This window comes from Glycine soja, chromosome 6, assembly GCF_004193775.1.
Source record: "Glycine soja cultivar W05 chromosome 6, ASM419377v2, whole genome shotgun sequence".
In the NCBI taxonomy this organism is placed as follows: Eukaryota; Viridiplantae; Streptophyta; class Magnoliopsida; order Fabales; family Fabaceae; genus Glycine; species Glycine soja.
The window spans coordinates 27,701,423-27,721,372 of record NC_041007.1 but is presented as its reverse complement, the minus strand read 5'-3'; the positions used below and the strand labels follow the sequence as shown (position 1 = coordinate 27,721,372).

The 19,950-nt window shown below is 33.0% G+C and overlaps 2 protein-coding genes across 5 annotated transcripts; one reads left to right on the top strand and one right to left on the bottom strand.

The window, feature by feature from the left end:
• Nucleotides 1–2,984: 2,984 nt before the first annotated feature.
• LOC114416757 (cyclic nucleotide-gated ion channel 17-like) lies at nt 2,985–11,489 on the top strand. 3 transcript variants are annotated; one of them, XM_028381747.1, is made up of 8 exons: nt 2,985–3,218; nt 3,473–3,779; nt 3,867–4,004; nt 4,667–4,879; nt 5,054–5,355; nt 9,395–9,506; nt 9,820–10,056; nt 10,519–11,489. In XM_028381747.1, the coding sequence occupies exons 1-8, from the start codon at nt 3,190–3,192 to the stop codon at nt 11,233–11,235; spliced, it is 2,055 nt and encodes a 684-aa protein (XP_028237548.1). In that variant the 5' UTR covers nt 2,985–3,189; the 3' UTR covers nt 11,236–11,489. The 3 variants fall into 3 exon arrangements, with proteins under 3 accessions (XP_028237548.1, XP_028237547.1, XP_028237549.1); XM_028381746.1 differs by having other exon boundaries at nt 2,986–3,218; nt 3,473–4,004; XM_028381748.1 differs by lacking the exons at nt 2,985–3,218; nt 3,473–3,779 and adding an exon at nt 4,344–4,538 and having other exon boundaries at nt 3,887–4,004.
• A 1,389-nt stretch (nt 11,490–12,878) lies between these two features.
• On the bottom strand, nt 12,879–17,104 carry LOC114416756 (preprotein translocase subunit SECY, chloroplastic). 2 transcript variants are annotated; one of them, XM_028381744.1, is made up of 8 exons: nt 16,866–17,104; nt 15,934–16,091; nt 15,442–15,827; nt 14,949–15,248; nt 14,781–14,870; nt 14,508–14,631; nt 14,121–14,284; nt 12,879–13,432 (listed from the first exon to the last, which is right to left on the bottom strand). In XM_028381744.1, exons 1-8 carry the CDS (start codon nt 17,039–17,041, stop codon nt 13,208–13,210), a joined length of 1,623 nt encoding a protein of 540 aa, XP_028237545.1. In that variant the 5' UTR covers nt 17,042–17,104; the 3' UTR covers nt 12,879–13,207. The 2 variants fall into 2 exon arrangements, with proteins under 2 accessions (XP_028237545.1, XP_028237546.1); XM_028381745.1 differs by having other exon boundaries at nt 15,934–16,088.
• Nucleotides 17,105–19,950: the final 2,846 nt, after the last annotated feature.

Here is a 19,950-nt window from a genome sequence, read left to right as displayed (position 1 = left end):
AGGTTGTTGAAAAGTTGTTAACAACTAAAAAAGTAAGGCTGAATGACATTGGTAATGAAATGAGGAGGACCTACTTTACCAGAGTGATTGTATCTCAAGCTTGGAGAACAAAGAAAATGGCTAAAGATGAGGTTGAAGGAGATGCAACAAAACAATATAGCTTGTTATGGAAGTACAACGAGGAGTTAACATCAGAATTAAATCAAAACACATGCAAGGTCCATGTGGAACACGTATCTCCTGTATTCCCTCCAAGGTTTCAGAGTTTGTATATATGTTTAGATGGATGTAAGAAGGGTTTTGTAGAGGGTTGTTGTTTATTGGCGTGGATGGTTTCATTTGAATCAAATTATATTTAGATGTCTAAGGTACAAAATAATTTATTAATGTTTTATAATCAAATTGTTCTAAAATGTGCATATGTTCTAAAACAACATCAACAACAAATTATGCTTTCTTCTCTCTTTTCCAATTTTTTTTTCAAATACATGTTCATCATGAGTGATGAAGACCCACATTTGTCATCCACAAACATTATGTTTTCTTCTCTCCTATTTTCTTCATTACCAAAAACAATTGTGTTGCCGAGTTTATCATCCCACAAAAAAAGCTTGCAACTTCTATTGTCCTGAAATATTGCAAAATCAAAACAAATTAGCATACTAAAATCAAAAGACAAGCAATTGCTCGAAAATATGGCATTTTAAAAAGCTTGCAACATTTTGACATTTAAAAAAATTGATTTCAAGCACATAAAGAAGAAATATGAGAAGGTGAAATCAATTCGAAAATAAGAGACATTAAAAAATGGATTTCAAGAACATAAACAATAATCAATATGAGAACATGAAATCAGTTGACTCTACAACCCCTCTTTTCAATTTGCAACACTTCCAAAATCTCCTATTTTGATTATCAGTCGTGTTTGCAATGTAAAGGCTAAGGGTGGGTAAGCGGGCTGGCCCACCCCATGTAAGGCCCGCCCACATAAGCCCGCATTGGCAGCGGACTGGGCCAATCCGCCCCCGCTTCTTACACGGACCAAATAAATTGGTCCATCCCTGCCCCGCGGACCCCGCGAGTCAAACGGGCCGGTCCGCGGGCCTAGCTTTAAAGAATTTCAATTTTAATAAAAATACAATATAATCAAATTAAGTTCAATACAAATGTAAATAAAATCTCAATAATTAGTCAATTACATCAATAAAATAAATAAATCATACAAAAACTCAATTCATCATGTTTATAACTTGCAGATCAAGAGTTTCGTGGTTCATTCCCTTATCCCATGATTTTATCATATAATAATAGACAAGTGAAGTGTGATGGGTGTAGTAAGTTTGTGAAAACAAAAGTATCTCTGCGACAGAATTGAGAAAAGAGGCATAGAATTTAAGAGTTCAACAACAATGAATCAACCCCAACAAAAATAGGATAAAAACAAATTCTAGAGAAAGAAGAGATATACTTTGCGTGGTGGCGCGGTGGTGGGTCGAGGCTGTACTGCAGTGGTGTGTCGCGTGACTGCGTGAGTATTAGTCGCGTTTTGTCTTCTTTGTAAGGGAAAGAGTCGTATGACATGCGAGTGTGCGTGACTACGTGGTGGAGAAAAATCGTGAGGAGAAAAGGTGTTCTTAGTATGCTACAATGATGACTATTAAATATGACATGAGCTATTTTTTATAATAAAAATATATTGAAATATATTTAAAAATATTTATTTAACAATTATTTTTGGCTTAAATTTTATTATTTATGACTTGAAGATATGAAAATGATAGATTAAAAGAGAAAAAGATCGAAAAAAATATCAAAAAGGAAGATTTTTTTTATCACTTATCTTTTTTATAATAAAAATATACTGAAATATCTTTAAAAATATTTATTTAACAATTTTTTTTGGCTTAAATGATAAGAATTGGTATTTTTATTATTTATGACTTGCAGATATGAAAAACATAGATTAAAAGAGAAAAAGATCGAAAAAATATCAAGAAAGAAGATTTTTATTATTTATCACTTATCTTTTTTTATATTAATCTTTTATTTTTCTTATCTTATCTTTTTTATCTTTATCATCTTTTAATTTAAATCTTTTATTTTTATCTAATATATATTTCTTTATCTATTATTTTAAAAGAAAAGTTTAAAGTAAAAAAGAGAAAATTAAATCTAATATAATTGGGTCAGGGTCACACAAATCAAACCTAATACAGGCTGCGGGCAACCCGTGGACTCCGCATGCCAAACCCGCATAGTCCGCAGGTTAAGCAGGACGGACCCAAAAATATAACATAATCATAAACCGTTTAAAAAAGTTGGTCCATAACTCGCGCGGACTGCAGATCCCGCAGGCCAGTCCATGGACTTGGACTTGTGTACCGATCCCAGTTGAGGCACATTGTGTCTTCACAACCACAAAGTGGGATAGGCAACCTTGAATACGCAATCCCAAAAGTGTCGCTAACGGCCATTTCACAACCCTCCAAGCTGATGCTCTCTTTCCTTTTATGAAACTCTAAGATGAGTATCACGTGACCCTCCCTCCCATCAATTTAGTCTTTTATTCATTTTATTAATGTATAATTTTTAATTACAATATTGTAGACAAAATATATTTTAAAAACAAATAAATAAAAGCCACATCAAATTCATTAAAACACCAATGATACAATGTCACGCAGGCCTCTGTTAGCAACATCATGTTTTTTTAAATGGAGACTGACAGGAAGGATGTAACCCGAAATATTGTTAAATGGGAAGGATTAAAGTAAAAAAAATTAGAAAAATGAAAAGTAAAATTTCGCAAAATAGACCAAAAAGTTATTTTAAAAAATTACAATATGATCATTGGCAAAATTACACTTATCTAACTCGGGGAGTGCTTTACCAGGTTAGGTATTTTCAACAACACTCAGTGGAATGGGCCCACCACCACCAGGTTGGAGTTAGAACTATTGGACTAACACAACATTAGTGGCAGTGCAACGTCGACGTTTAGCCTCAGAATTATTAAGATTGAGACGTTACTTTACCAAAGCTAGCTCTAGTCAACAATTGTTGACTAATTGTCGATTGTGGTCTGAGTTCGCGGTTTCAGTGAAAGAAAGATGCCCGCTCTGTTGGACCTCTGATTCTGATTCCCCATGTTAGGGTTTTAAGGGATCCAATTTCAGCTTCCACTTTCCCATGGAATTGAAAAAGGGCAATCTTGTCAGGTATTTTTTCGTGCTTGAAGCTTCCTCGACGAACTCCTTTAATAATGCATGAATTTTAACCAAAGATTTTTTTTTTTCATTTCATTTTAATTTATTCATTTGGTCCTTGCCCGGTACTATTCAAACACATTCATTCGTTTACTTGTTGGAATAAGTTTTGTTTCTTGAACAATAATAATAATCGTTTTTCTTTTTTGTAATTTCTTTTCATTTGAGAACAATTTGATGTGTTTTCTAAGAATTTAGCATTTTAGGTTCTACACGGATGGCAGAAAGCATAAGGATTCGCTTTGGGGAGCAAGAGCAACTGAACCTCCAGGGCTTAAACCTAGCAATTTGCTACCATTAGGGAAAAATAGAATTGCTGAAACATTTAGAATTGGAGGATCGAAGGTATTCCCGGAGGACCACGAGCCATGGCGTAAAAGAATACTTGACCCGGGTAGCGAGATTGTGTTGAAATGGAACCGGGTCTTCATAGTTTCATGCTTGGTGGCTCTTTTTGTTGATCCATTGTACTTTTATTTGCCTAGTGTGATAGAAAATACAGGGTCTTCATGTGTAAGGACAGACCTAACATTGCGCATTGTCGTGACCTTTCTTCGCACTATTGCTGACCTTTTTTATCTGTTGCACCTGATAATTAAGTTTAGGACAGCATATGTGGCACCAAGCTCACGGGTGTTTGGCAGGGGTGAACTTGTGATGGACCCAAAGAAGATTGCAAGGAGATATATAAGATCTGATTTCTTCATTGATTTTATTGCTACACTCCCTCTACCTCAGGTGTGTTGTTCTAGTGTGGCATTGTTTGATCTTTTACATTGTTGATTTTGATTTGTGCAATAAAAATGGAGATGAAGTTAATTGAGAAAAATATTTAGCTGAAAAATTATCTTTAGGGAAAATGGATAAGTTTCTCTATTCATTGTAAATTTCTGATTTTGTGCATAGTAATATTATCCACTATATTACATTGATGTAATAAATAAAGCTAACCATATTGGTTACTGGTTAGTCCCTTATCCATTCTGGACCAACATCCAGAACTGAAGTCATGAATCAACTAAGCATGTTTGCCTATAAAAAGCTTCTCACTTGATCTTCCATCACTTGACCTCTTAGGTGGCCTACAAAATGTAATAGCATTATTGCACTAATGCTGGCTTTGGCTTATGACCTGATGAACTTTTGCAAGCTAAGATCTAGGTTCTTATTTTATTGTTTAAAGTGAGGCGTACATACACACCTCTACAATGAAATTTGGTGGAAAGAGTCTAAAACATGGTAAACTAAGATGATATGTCCAATTTGAGGCCGGTATGTGATCATTTTCTATTTCTACATGCTTTACTTATATAAACAGAACAGTTTAGTTGGTTTAAATTTTAGAAGCCTTTTTGCAGGTGAGCCATATTAGTAGCTGACTGAACTTTTTTCTGTTTCAGATGGTCATTTGGTTTATTATACCAGCAACAAGAAGCCCTCAAACTGATCACAAAAATAACGCACTTGCATTGATTGTTTTGCTTCAATATGCTCCAAGATTATATTTGATTTTTCCATTAAGCTCTCAAATAATTAAAGCAACAGGAGTGGTTACGAAGACTGCTTGGGCCGGAGCTGCATATAATTTGCTGTTGTATATGTTAGCTAGCCATGTATGCAATTTTGATTGGTTTTATGTTTCCCTTTTTAAATTGTTGCTCTCTCTCTCTCTCTCACACACACAGACACACACACACCAGTTGTCTGAACTCTTTGAAGTTGGAAACTTATTGGGTTAAGTCTAATTTTCTGCTATAAGAATATATGTTTGTATTTTGTTATTGCAGGTTTTAGGGGCAGCATGGTATCTTCTATCCTTGGATCGATACACTACATGTTGGAAATCCTTTTGCAAAAAGGAACATAATCCTGAAAACTGCTTTCTTTACCTAGACTGCAGTTCTTCAAATATTAAGCTGCATGAGATATGGGCAAACAGTACAAATGTGTTTAGCAGCTGTGATCCCAGTAATGATGATATTAATTTCAAGTATGGAATATTTGAAAGCGCAGTAAAGAAGCATGTTGTTTCTTCAAAATTTATCCCGAAATACCTTTATTGTTTATGGTGGGGATTGCAACAATTAAGGTATGACTTGGTATTTTACTTGGCATTTTCATGAGTACTGAAAATTGATTTTATAAATGTTGCAATTGATTAATTCATCTTTTCTTCAATTTGTTTGCTTTCTGATTTACTTCAACTTTGAAGATGATGCTGACTGCAATTTTAGTGTAAAATTTATAAGGTTTAAGGTGAAGGAGAGGAAAGAGATTATAGATACTCTATATCGAATTATATTCATATGAGCAGTGTTGTCAAATAGTCGCCAGGTTTAAGATGTTGTCGTCAAATAGTTACCAAATTATGACTCAATTATTTTATTAACTTATTTTGCTTTCCTTATTTTCCTTTTTTTTTTAAAAAAAATAGTTGCTTATTCTATTTTATCTAATACATAGATTACTATTTTTAAATGTATATGATCAGTGTTTTCTACATGTACTTTCAATTCTATTTTTTGAATATTTATACTGCTATATTTGATACTGTTTTTTTTCTAATACTTAAAGAGAGAAGAGTATTGTTTCTTTCTTATCAGTTCCTGTTTTTTAATTCTGTTTTTCTTATTTTTCAATTCAGTATATAATAATCCACACATAATCCTTTTCCCTCCTCTTCCTCAACAAGTGTGGTCTCAGTAAATAGCCTGGAACTGCCAATTGCAGTCAAGGCAAGACCCATAACTAATAACTGGGATTAATATAGTTAATAGGTTAATTATAAGTGAATTAAAAACAATTAATTATGAAAAAAACTTATTTATAATTAACTTAATAACTTTACTAATCAAAATTATTAGTTAATAATCTAATAGATGAACCAAAATCGCTAATTTATAAAACTAGGGGAGAGCAAATGTTACAATTAAAAACCAGGATGACCAAAATTGTGAATTTGAAAACTAGGGGACCAAAATTGCAATTTAGCCAAAAAATTATCAAATTTCACAAGAAAAATTAATGTCAAACTACAAAGTTTGTGTAGTGGATATTGGACCTCATAAAAATTTCAGGTTCCACTTCAAAGTTGTACAAAAAGTCACTAAATTTATTGCAAACCACCCCACACTGTTCAGGAGTGGGGTGGTTTGCAATAAATTTAGGAATACTGAAGCTGTTAGGAGACATCCTGGAAAATAGGAATAAGTTAATTATCCTTTTATTTATCCTTTTCTAGAAAAATAAAAACTAGTTAGCTATCTTTTTATTTACCTTTATCTAGAAAAATAGGAATAAGTTACTTATCCTTTTGTCTTTGTCTATCTTTATCTTTCTATTTTTATTTTGTATCTATCCTTATTTTTAGCAAAAGAGGTTAATTAGAAGGATGTTATGGGCCAGGTTCATCATATCTATAAATAGGAGGATACTAAGGTAGAGGGGAGGCATTCAGATTAGTAAACCTTGTGGAAATAGATCAGTGGCTGTTGTAAAAGGGGAAACCTTTGGAGGAGAAATTATCTCCTATTTTAGTTAATAAATTGGTTCTTTCCTTCTTTTCAATTTCTGGGTTTCTAACAGAAGCAGTTATTTTCCTCCTAGTTTATGAGCTAGTTATTGTTATTGTTCTTAAACCTTGATCAAATGTTCAATAATTTCAGTATTAGATTTTGTGATGTTGTCAGTTGTGACTATGCTATGTTACATTGATTTAGACTTTCCTGGAAACTCTTGCTTGTGGATTATAATCATAATCAAATATCCCACAAGACTTGATGTACTCACTTGCTACAAGGCATTCACAAAGTGAGTTACTAATGTCGGAGAAAACTGAAAAGGAAATGATTTGATATCCAATACACATGAATTAATGCAGAAATAAGCCATTGAAGAGGACACAGCTTTTTAGGGGACCAAGGTGAAAAATCTTTTGGCCAACCATTGGTTAGTACTATAAGCATATGTGCAGCTGCAGTCAATGCTCAGTCCACCACTTTCAATTGGTGAAAGTTAGTTATTTGGTAATCATGAAAGCACTGAATAGAGTACTGAAATGTAAAAATGATATTTCTACAAGAAACTCTAGAAACACAAACAAGAAAATCATCGATCAATCTCAATTTGAATTCGAAAGCCTATTATGCAAAACTACACATTGCTTTGGCCTTTAGGAATTTAGACCCCCACATTGAAGCTCATTTTTGCCCAACTAGCTCTATAACAAAGGGATACACCTCCAAATCCAATATCATTGTTTATATTTTGAATCATCAATTCAAAAGGGCAAAAATACTAAGAAAATATGACTGTTTATTAGTACCATTTATGCCTTTATCAACACTGTTTCTTCTACAGATAAATTTATGCTTCCTAAATACATGTTCTTACTTTGTGTCTCCTACTTATTTTAATGCCTGCAACTATCCTTATTTCTAATAGTAGAATTATCTTCATATTTATTAGGATCTAGGAATGTATCACAAAGATACCATCTCAAGTCACAAAGGGACTGCACCTGGGTACATCTCTTACAAAAATTGGTGATTAGTAAATGATACAAAATTCCTTAGGAAAAATAAAGTTTGAACTGTTTTAGAATTTAAAACTATTTGCATTAATCTACTTAGGAGTTAGGATAAGATTAGCTTTGTAATGGTTAGAGAGAAAGACTTCTTACTTTAGATGCTGTGCATGTGGCTTCATTCTGGCCTTAACACCTAGGTTATGGTTTGGGTAGAAAACACAAGTTCTTAAAATGACATTTAAATAACTAAAAGAGGACAAATGTCTTCAAATGTCCATGTCCAATCCTCTAATAATATCATCTCCAAGTTCTTATCCTAATGCATTTGTGATCTCTTTTTCATATCCCCATAGCAAGATCCATTGGTTCTTCAAGTTCGGAATTTGATGTTGCAAGTAATGAATCTTCAAGGTGATGACACACACACTAAGCTCTGAAAAACTCTCAAATTTCTAAGTGTTATTTTCAAAATGAGTGTCATTGTAAGAGAGTTTTGAAACTTAGTTTATATAGATCGGAAATTGAGCTAACTGATTTTTCATAAAGGATAATCGATTATTTTGTGCTTCATATCACATGGGTACTAAGAAGATCAATATAGTCAATTATTTCACCTGATAATAGATTAATTGCGAAAGGTCTGGTTTTGTTCAGGGTCAAATAATCGATTATCTTAAGTATAGTCCATTATTTGCGTCCCTTCACAAATTTTAAAAGAACAAAGCCATGGATAATCAATTATTTTGTTCATGTTTCAAAACATAAGATTTTTCAAAATGATTTTCAGTCCAGAGTTAATTCTTAGTTCATTTTTGAACTCAATTTCACTTTAGGTACTTCAATTAGAGATCACTTCAGGCAAACTAGTTACGATGCATGCTTTACTCACGTTCATTCAAACAATTAAACAAAGCAAGCAACATATGACGTTGTTCATACTAAGCATAATTTACAATCTTGTCAATATATCATCATCAAAACCAACTGAAACAAAGTGGACTTCTTCAAACTTCAATATGGTCATCATCCAGCACCTCTGTTCTAACTTTAAGGTCAAATTTCTCCTTTTGAAACACACAAATTGGTGAAAGTTGTCTCCCACAAAGTGATAAATTTCTTTCCCACCTTTCCTAGCATATATAATTATAAAGTACATAAAAATCAAAAGATATGTAAGTTATGGCCAAAATACACGAGCAATGTAAAAATGCTGTCAAAATATAATAAAGCCAAATTTGGCCTAATAATTTAAATTAGTGCCATGACAAATCATTTAAGACCAAAATCTCATTAATTAGGTAATTATAGAGGTAAATAAATGTGTCAAAACAGTAGCTATTATAAAGCCTTTTTGCTCAAAAGAAATTTTCTGAGTCTAAAATAATCAAAATCAAAGATGCATTGAGTTGGTAAAGGGATGGAAGATGCTCCTATGTGTAATAGATAAGAATAAGAATAGTATAAGATATGCTGAGCATACATAGACTGAAATTGTATGTGGCAGGGAATTGTTAGTTATGTGTTAATTGTAATATTTATTAGAGATAGATGATATTGTTTGTTGATGTTCATTCTTTTAATCCTTTTGGCTTTGTTGCAGTTCTTATGGGCAGAACCTAGAAACTAGCACATTTATTGGAGAAACATCATTTGCTATTGTCATTGCCATCTTGGGTCTTGTATTGTTTTCCCATTTGATTGGGAACATGCAGGTATTTATGTATAATTTGTTTTCAGTCTACGTACAATTAATATCTAAGTAGTCAAGAATTTCAAATTTTAAAGAACTTCATTTGTTACAAAGTTCAGGTATAGAGTAAAGAATGAAAATTTTCTTAATTTGTTGGGATTTTTTGTCATCTTGGTTTTTAAACAATGACTATAGATATGTGCTACAAAACACCAGGCCAAATAAGTTGTTAGACTTGATTAGAATAAGTAGCAATATACTATACTAATAGAGTGCTCAGGGTTTTTTTTTCCTTCTTAATTTGATTTTGCATTGAGGTTGTTTCTTTTGCGTAGACATATTTGCAATCAATTACTATAAGGCTTGAGGAGTGGAGGCTTAAGCAAAGAGACACAGAGGAGTGGATGAGGCATCGCCAACTCCCTGAAGATTTGAGAAGTCGTGTTAGACGATTTGTTCAATATAAATGGCTTGCTACGCGTGGAGTTGATGAGGAAATCATTTTACGTGCATTGCCTGCTGATCTTCGCCGTGATATCCAATGCCATTTGTGCTTAAACCTTGTTAGACGAGTATGATTTCTGCTTGACACTTTTAGGTTTAAGAGTCTTCTTATTTAATAAGGTCATGATGGTTCACTTAAAAGTTTGGCAGCTCTCTATAAATCCTCCCATGGTCTTATTCACAATTTGGGGCATAATATAGAGACCATTGTTTGATTGTTTCTTCCAATTCTATCACAGGATGGTATTTTATAATTACCTTTAGTAGGAGTCCTGTGATGTGTAAGTTTTCACAAAATGCTTACTGTCTTGAAGATTTATGCATTTAGTACCATTTCTAGTTCAAATTATCTTCTGTCTGAGTTTGCATTAGCATCTGAAGGCTTCTTATTGTAGGATAAATTGATTTGAATGAGTATAGGTTGGGTTGAAAGATTGATTCCCATTGATGCCAATGAACATAGAAATGATAGTAAGTATAAAATTTACTCTATTGTAAGTATTTAACAAATTCCCTTTCTATGGTTTCAGGTTCCCTTCTTCTCACAGATGGATGATCAACTTCTGGATGCAATATGTGAGCGGCTGGTATCGTCTCTGAGCACTCAAGGAACCTACATTGTTCGTGAGGGTGACCCCGTGACTGAAATGCTTTTTATCATTAGAGGTAGACTGGATAGTTCTACTACAAATGGTGGCCGTAGTGGTTTCTTCAACTCAATCATACTGAGACCTGGAGATTTTTGTGGGGAGGAACTACTTTCTTGGGCTTTACTCCCAAAATCAACTATTAATTTGCCTTCTTCAACTAGGACAGTTAAAGCCCTAAGTGAGGTTGAAGCTTTTGCTCTACGGGCTGAAGACCTCAAGTTTGTTGCTAATCAATTTAGGCGCCTTCACAGTAAGAAGCTGCAGCACACTTTTCGATTTTATTCCCACCATTGGAGGACTTGGGCAGCCTGCTTTATACAGGCTGCTTGGCGCCGATATAAGAAAAGGATGACTATGAAAGATCTCAGTTTGAGGGAATCTATTCCTTTAGATGAAACAGTAGCTAGTGAGAGAGAACATGAGGACTATGCTGCTGGTTCAAATTCAACTCGGGCTAAATTAAACCTTGGGGCTACAATTCTTGCTTCGAGATTTGCTGCTAACACAAGAAGAGGAGCTCTAAAGATTAAAGATGACATGCCCCAGTTACAGAAGCCTGAAGAACCTGACTTTTCCACTGAAGCTGATGATGATTAGTTACACTTGTTCGGTGGGAACCTACATTCTATTTCAGTATGGATAATGATTCTGCAGGTCCATCCTGCGTAACCCTCTGCCATATGACCCTTGCTGGTGGGGTTGTTGATGTATTTTAATGAGTAAGATACAAAGGGAGAAATATAAGGTCATGCCCAGGGAATGGTGGTGGGTTGTGTTGCTTCAGTTGTGTATACTCTGACAAATATTTATTGCAATTTTCATGAGTTAGTTCATTACTATTCTGCAAAGTATCAATCAATCCCTATTAGATAGTCCTAACCATGCTTTTCAAAACCAGACTGGGGCGGCCGGTTGAACCCGGAATCGGTGTCATCTGATACGGATGACCCTTCAAACCGGTCAGTAACCAAACCGTTTAAAAAACTGGGAAATCGGTCTAAAACCGAATAAAACCGGTGGTTCAATGTTTTGACTGGTTTAAAAAAATGTTTGCAATTTGAATCATGGGACTTGTGTTTGCTCCTTCTCTTTCAATTGGATGCACTGTTAACGTGACATATTGGCTAACTAGCAACAACTTCCAAAACAATAAGCTAAGTTTCTATACGTACTATTATATTTTTTACTTTTATATTATTAGTTAAATATTATATCTGTACCATAACAAGTTAAATTTTTATACCTACTATTATATTTTTTACTTTATATTATTGGAGTTAAATATTATATCTGTACCATAAAAAAAAATTGTACCAAAAATAGTTAAATATTATATATTATATTATATGATATTATAAGATGCATCCAATCTCAACTTTATTTTCTACATTTATATTATTTTATGTTGTTAAAGCTTAATATTATGATGTATGATTTAATTTTATGTGTAGTTTTGGTTGTTACATGGTATAAGTAATGATATTTCTAGAGAAAGTTCAATTTTTATGGTTATAGAATTACAAGTAGTATATTATTTTTATTTAAAGCTATTAAATAAATTATATTAAAAATAAAAATATTAATTTATTATTACCGATTCAATTATGAGTTACCTAAGATTAAGATTGAACTATTAAACCTTAAATAAGTGTAATCAGTCCAATCACCTATCAAATTTTTAAAACCTTGATCCTAACATAAAAGGGGGCAATGTGAGAATTGGTGTTTTTGTTGCATTATTAATGCTGCTCATAGCCCTTAAAATTCGACTTGGCATTCGAGTTCTGAAGAGTGTAGTTGCCCGTCTTTTGTTCTCACAGTTTTCCTTGTATTAAAAGGTGGACCTTCAATGGTCTACTTGATGAAGTGCTTTCCAACTACCTTATGACCGTGTGCTATTATAAGGAGTTTACTTATAAACTAGTATTTTAGCTTTTGTATTGCACAAATAAATATTTATTTTATATAAATAAATTATAGTAATTAATCCTAAATATACAAATTATAATTATAATTTTTAATAAATAAATACTTTTAAACATAAATTATATTTTAGATTTATAGTAAATATTTTTAATATAATATTATCGTTAATTATTCATGACTTTAAAAAATATTAAAATGTAGTTAAAAATAAAGATATTAAAAATGATAAATTAAAAAAATAAAATTAAGAAATTTTTTTAGAAACACTTTCTTTCGGTTAAGAGATAAGTAAAATATGATAAGAACAACTTTAATTACTACAAAGACAAATATTTAGAATATTTAACGAGGGAAAATGCTTAAAACATCATTGTAATGCCTGAGGCCCAGTTCTCTGTATCCATTTCCTTTGATTGATATCCAGATACTACGCAAACTGGATGCATTTTCAGAATAATCTCTTCAACTACAAATAAAAGCAAATCGCTGCTATATACAGCATTATTTACAAGCCGATACTAATGTAATGGTACACTGTTGTACACGCTGGAGACTATTGGCTTACATTCCAACATTTCCTCTTTTGGAGAATTATGTAGAAGCTGCGTAATTCAGGTTTTGTAAACCACCATTCCTTTAACGGTTAGTATTTATCAAAATCATAGAACTCTATGTTCTTGTATTTCTGGGATATAATCTCAGCTTGAACTTTTCTTGCTGTGTCTGTTGCACAACCAACAAGAATAAGAATAGATGTTCCTGCAAATCCCCGGAATGCGGTCAAGTGAGTGATCTGTTCAACAACTGCTGGACCAGCAGCCAAGATAGCCAAAAATGTTGAACCCAGAACTGATATTCTACTAAGAACCTGCACCAAGAGAGAAAACCAATGGTTGACTTTTTTTTTAAGTTCAAAGATAGAATGTTCATTGAATTTTCAAAATAAATCTAAAATTAAATTCCATTCACAAGGAGGGATATCACAAGCCGTACAATTTTGAACTTTAATCTAACTATCACAAACTACAAAGCTAATGGCATATACTAGTATAGCACATGTATAATGCTCCCTTCAGTCCTTTGTATAAGAAACAAATAGGTCTATTTTTTTGTCCTAATTATAAGAAACATAGACTCACCTTCAAATATATCATTGTTAATTTTCTTTTATACCCATAATTTTATTATGAAATATATTAAAATGACACACTTACTCACAACGCATGTAAGTAGATGCATTTATTAACCTAATAACAATACAAGCCACACTCATTGGTGGAAAAAATTATTCCTTGAATTATGTGAGGTGTCATTAAATATAATCACTACTCACTAGTCACTATTTAGTTCTAAATGGGTATTTTAGGAATAACATTTAAATTTATGACAATATTAATTAAATTAACTAGCTTAAGTGTTAACTACTTTTATTGATCTTGATGTACTAGTCATTTGTTTCTTATATAAAGACTGGAGGGAGTATATTTTTAAGAGAAAAGACAGTATATAATCAGAAGAAGATAGCAAAGTGCAAAACTAGAAAAGGACGGAATTACTGTTTTGATAAATGTAGCTGTAGTTCTGCCTGGTCTGACAAGTGGAATTGAAGCACCTTGACGTTTCAATTGTTCACTCACATCATCAGGGTCCAGTTGTAGGAAAGTGTAATAGTAGTTGAAGAAGGCTATCAAAAGTATGTTAAATGGAAGGTAGAAAGAACCTACAACAAATATCCGATGTAAAAAGCATCAATGTATAAAGAAACAAAACTTTAATGACAATAAAGCGTAATAGAATTTTATTTCAACAATGTACAGCAACAACAAAGCCTACGTGTATGCATTGTATATTTGTGAAATACACGACTTTCATGGAATGTCAGAACCTGACATTTCAGGAAAAAATAGTCTTAATATAAATCCAGTGCAAAAACAACCAAGTACCTCCTGGATTTAACGCCACTGCAGCCTTCTTTAGTGCAGTTAAACCAGTGAAGCGCGCTAAAGTACCAGGAAGAGCTAATGATGATGTAGAAAATATGATAGGCATTACTCCAGAACTATTTACCTGACAAAATAGAAGATCTACATTCTCAAATTTTGAGGTTTAATGTGATAAATTTCATAAATAATCAAATACGTGACATGATTAGAAGGATGAGATGACACAGTAACATAGAAGATAAAACTAGGAAGTTAGTGAAATGGAGTGAGGACCTTAAAGGGTAGGTAAGCGGACTTTTCAAGACCAGTGCTTCTGCTGGTGAATCTAGAAGCATAGTTAAGCGGGATTTTTCTCTCTGCTTCCTGAAAGCCATTGTTGGAGATCAACATCTCTTTGCTAGTTCAAATACATCTTTGTTTAACAATAAGAATGAGATTTACCTGAACATAAACAATACCAACTACCAACAAAAAGAAGGACAAAACAATGGTACCAAGTCCAATGTAGTTTGCATCATTAAATGCTTGAGCAATTGTCCTACCAAAAGAAGCTGGCAAGTACGAGATAATGTTTGTGAATATCAAAAGAGAGGTGCCATTCCCAAGTTTTAGGTCTGTAATTCGTTCTCCGATGTACATTGTAAACACAGAGCCAAGAGTCAATAAGATAACAGAAGAAATAACCCACTCTGTAGAAAAGTCATTGACATAGGGACGTAGGAAAAGAACTTGGCCAATTGCCTGTAGCGAAAAAGAACAAACAGAAAAATAGAAAGGAGAAAACTCAATTAGTAATATGAAGACTGCATAGTGAATTAAACAGCATGAATTTTCAGGCAAGAATCTCCTTCATTTTGCATAAAGTTAGTAAACAAAATAAATCTTTTTTTTTTTTCAAAAAATTATCCCAAACAAAAGTTCACAAATTGCTGACCTGCACAATGGCAAATCCAACTGAAGCATATCGAGTGTACTGCAGAACTTTCTTTCTTCCAGCCTCACCTTCTCTCTTTTGAAGATCTTGCAATTTGGGATATACTTGTGCAAGAAGCTGGAAAACAATCTGTGCATTGATGAAGGGAACAATGCCAAGGGAGCATACCCCAAGTCTACCAATACCACCACCAGAAAACGAGTCCAAAGTGCTTAATAGACTGTTCTGATCCAAATTTCCAACAAAAGCCTCCCTATTAACTCCACCTAGGGGTATGTACACTCCAAGCCTTGACAAGGCAAGAAACCCTAAAAGCTTGAGAAACTTCCCTGGCAGTGGGCCCTTAAAAAAGTCACCAAAATCTATTGAACTATCCTCTATTGCAGCTGCCAACACCAAAATACAATAATCAGTTGAACAATCCTCTATTGCTAGGAGATACAAAACTCATAATTTCAGGCTCCATAAGATAAATAAAGAGAAGAATGATACCTGCTACCCCTTGAGAAGAGTTAGGTTTTCCCTTTTCTGCACTTGAAGTACTCTCAAATGTTTGTGTAATTGAGCACACCAGATTTTTCCAGGTAGAATTCAGACCAGAAGATAAATCTGAGTTAATACCCAAGGGATCAAAATTTGCTAGCTCACTGCTGCAAAGTTTGAAACAGCAAGTGTGGCACAAAATAATTACAACCAACAACAAAAGGGAAGAAAATTAAATGGTTGCAATTTTCTCTCTAAAATTGAGTAGAGACAATTGATCTATGAAGCACGGATGCCTCTCTTGTTCGAATTGTCACCGTGTCGGAAACTTTTCCGCTACCGACACACCGAGACACTTCTTATTAGAGGTTTGATTCAAAAATTACTTTTGTGTTGGCTTGAACACTTAAGTTGTCTTATTTACACAACTAATACACTTGAAAAAACATAGAAGGTTGGTTTAAAAAGATGAATTTACCATCATTTAGATATTTTGTGATATGCTACTCATACTTCATTAAATTAGTATCTCTCTGTCTGTGTGTGTATTGCTGTCCCTGTGTCCTATATTTTAGACATTAACCATGTCAAAGTGTCAGTGTCCGTGTCAAAGTCCATGTTTCATAGCAATTGATCACTGACCACAGTAACAAGCACTACACTCTTTGCTCTAAGAAATAACAGCAAATATCTATAAATTCATTCAGTGGAGAGGGAAGTTAACATAAGTTACCGCACTAAAGATCAAGGGATAAGTTTCGTTCATCTTGTTAATAGTCAAAGCAATTAGTACTCCTGAACCAAACACAGATAATTACTAAATTCAATCTAAAAAGGAGCACATATTGTTTAAGTGGGTCTTTTGAAGAGTTCCCTTTTCCATTCAATTTGTTTTAAAGAAGAGTGAAACAATTGGAATCAAGATAAATATAAATAAAAACCTGGTAGAGAGATGGCGAGTATTCCATGAATGAGTGGGTCTTCTTTGGACAGAGAAACTAGCTTGGCAAATGGATGTTGTTTTGAGTGTTTTGGAGGGTTTTGCGTTGAAACGATTAAGCCAGAAGCTGAGGGGAGAAGAAGAACAAGAAGAAGCTTCCCTAACCGTTATCAACATTATTATCCACACACTCTCTTCACTTGGCCAGCGTAGCCTGTGTAGGAGTAGAGTGACGGAATCTCAACACAAAAATAATGATATTTATTGACCCCTTTATTTTTATTTTAAAAAAAATTGTAGTTTGCTGTTGGTGTAATTTCCATTTATTAAAGGTTTAAATACTAGTATCTTTTTAGTAATTACAATTTAGTGTTTTTTTTCTTGTAAAAAAAATTGATTTTAGTCCTTGAAAATTATATTTGTTTTGTTTTTTTGTCCTTTAACCTGATTAGATAACTTTTTTATTGTTAAAACACTCTCAAAATTGATTTAACAATGAAAAACAAAAAAAAATATTATTTGCACAAGGATAAAAAATAAAAAATCGTTAAATTACAAGGACACCAAAAGTATTTAAGCCTTTTAAAAAATTAGACAATTTTGATTTTTTCATCTATTAATCATCCATAGCTAACGATTGACTATTGACATGGCTTAATGATAATGATGAGATAATGAAATGTAAGTCTAAAGGCTTACACTAAATCTTAATCATCGATATAATTCAACCAACCGGTTTATAATATTTTAATTAAAAAATTTAAAATATTTAAAAAGAGGTCACATGGTAACTTACTTCTTTCCCTCCTTTGTTGTTGTAGGTTCTTCCTTAATTGAATTGACCATCACATAATTGAAATTAGACTAAAATATGTTAGTAATCTTTGATATATATACACGACTTTTGTTTTTTATCTTTGATAAATTTTTTCTTTGCTTTTGTTCCTTGATACTTAAAAAGTTTTGGATTTGTCCCTATTATTACTATTGGTATGTTAACTATTGACATCTCTGTTAACTTGACACATCAGCTGCATACATTGTGCCACGTTGGATTAAAGTGACATGTAAGTTAATGATGTGCCAAATGCATGACTACGAATAATTGATAAATTAAAAAACATTAAAAACAAATTTAAGGATCCATTAATCAAAACACTATCATTTTAATGAAGGGTCAATACTTACTCTATTTGTCTCGTTCGTTCATGTCTCTCTAGGCTTCGTTGCCTTCTTGTTTGCATGTGCGAGTTTAAAGTGCTTCAACCCATAAAGGACCATGGCATCAATGGGAGCTTCTTCGTCATCGTTTAGGTCTAGTGGCATTCATTGTTGGTGCGAAAATTCGGCGATTCAACTAACATCTCAAATTGAGAAGCATCCTGACAAAAAAAATTTGGCGATGTGCTGAGTGGAATGTAACAAATTTTTACTCTTGTCCTCCATGGTTTGTGCTGTGTTTTGTTTTACGGTTTTTCTTTGGTCATATTTTTTTTGCAGGAAAGAAGGAGGTGCAAATTTTTGGCTTGTGATGATGATTTGAAAAAAAATTGTAAACCAAGATTTTGCAAGTCATGCGGATGTTAATTCTTATATTTCACAAGTAGAGCTGAAGGAGAGGGTTATAGCAACTAAATAGAAAGTTGCACCATAATAGGAAAAAAATGATTTGTACGTTGAACAAGTAAAAGACTTGAAGAAGATGTTTGCAAAAGGCGAGGCTTAATGTCGGGGACATGTCAAAGTTGTTGAAGAACTACAGAAAAATGCAAAGCAACAAATGAAGATCAATATGAAAAGAAATAGGGACAAGATCTTAGGGTGCATTGTTGTCTTCTTTTGGGGTTTGTTAAGTGTTGTGACTATTGTATTTGCAATGAAGTAGTTGTTGTCAATGTTAGTTTTTCTTATTAGAGAACCCGTCTAATGTTGTCATCTAGACAATTGTTGGTTACAGCTTATGCTCATGTATGATTTTTTTTCAACGTTTTAGGTTCAAAACACAGTAAATAATTTTGATTTAGGTCCTTCATAAATTCTACATATTGTTTTAGGTACCTAATAAATTGGAAAATTTTGTTTTGGTCCATATCTTTGCATTGTGTTTTGTGTTTGGTCCTTAATTGTTGAATTATGTTATTTGTCTCCCTACCCCTGCTATTAGTGGATTATAGTTTGTAATTGTTAATACATGATCTAATTATGTGCATTTTTTCTCTATAAGGATTGGGATACCATTTCTAATCTAATATCCAACATTCAGATAAGAACTTAGATTCCACATTAGGTATTTCAATAAGAGTTGTTCATTACATAGCAACAAAATGATATCCAAATAGTAATTATCATTACTAAACATGTACTCTAATAGGTGATAAAGCCCGCAACATTAACCAGAATGCAACTTTGGTCACTGGCAAAGCCATGTAGTATATACAAAATACCAAATACCCTTTACATCCCTTAATTCATGAACAAAGTAATCCATAAAGTAAACTAAAACAACCATAATCCATAAATTTAAAGTAAAAATCCAACAGACAAAATAAGCCTTCATTGTTGGTGCTCAAAAAATCATCCTTCACATTTAGACCACTACTATTGTTTAGGTGTTCCTTCCTACCCAACAAGAAGACTAGTAACTTTTGTGATAAAGATTCCCTTGTTGTGGTAGAGCTTCTTGTGACAGGTCTTGGTGGTTTGAAACCTTGAAATTTACATCAAAGTTTTTTCTAACCACCCTAAAAGACAAAAGCTTGTCAACATTAAATGATTTTGATGAAAAGCAATAATTGAAAGATTAACATTTAGAAGTTAAAGCTAAAACAACCTTTTGGATACTAGCTTGTCCATCTGATTTTGCTTTGTTTGGATAAGCCAACCTTATGCACAATTCCTTTCGATAACATCATGAATAGATTAACCTTTTGTTAGCTCAAACATTTTTTCCTTAAGATTTTGAATGCTTGATGGGGTTGATTGTGCACAGGGTGTTGTCCTTTCAAATAGCTTGATCTTTTTACTAGATTTTTCATTGTTGTGTGCAATAAATCAACTTTATGTTTTCCCTACATAAACAAACTAAT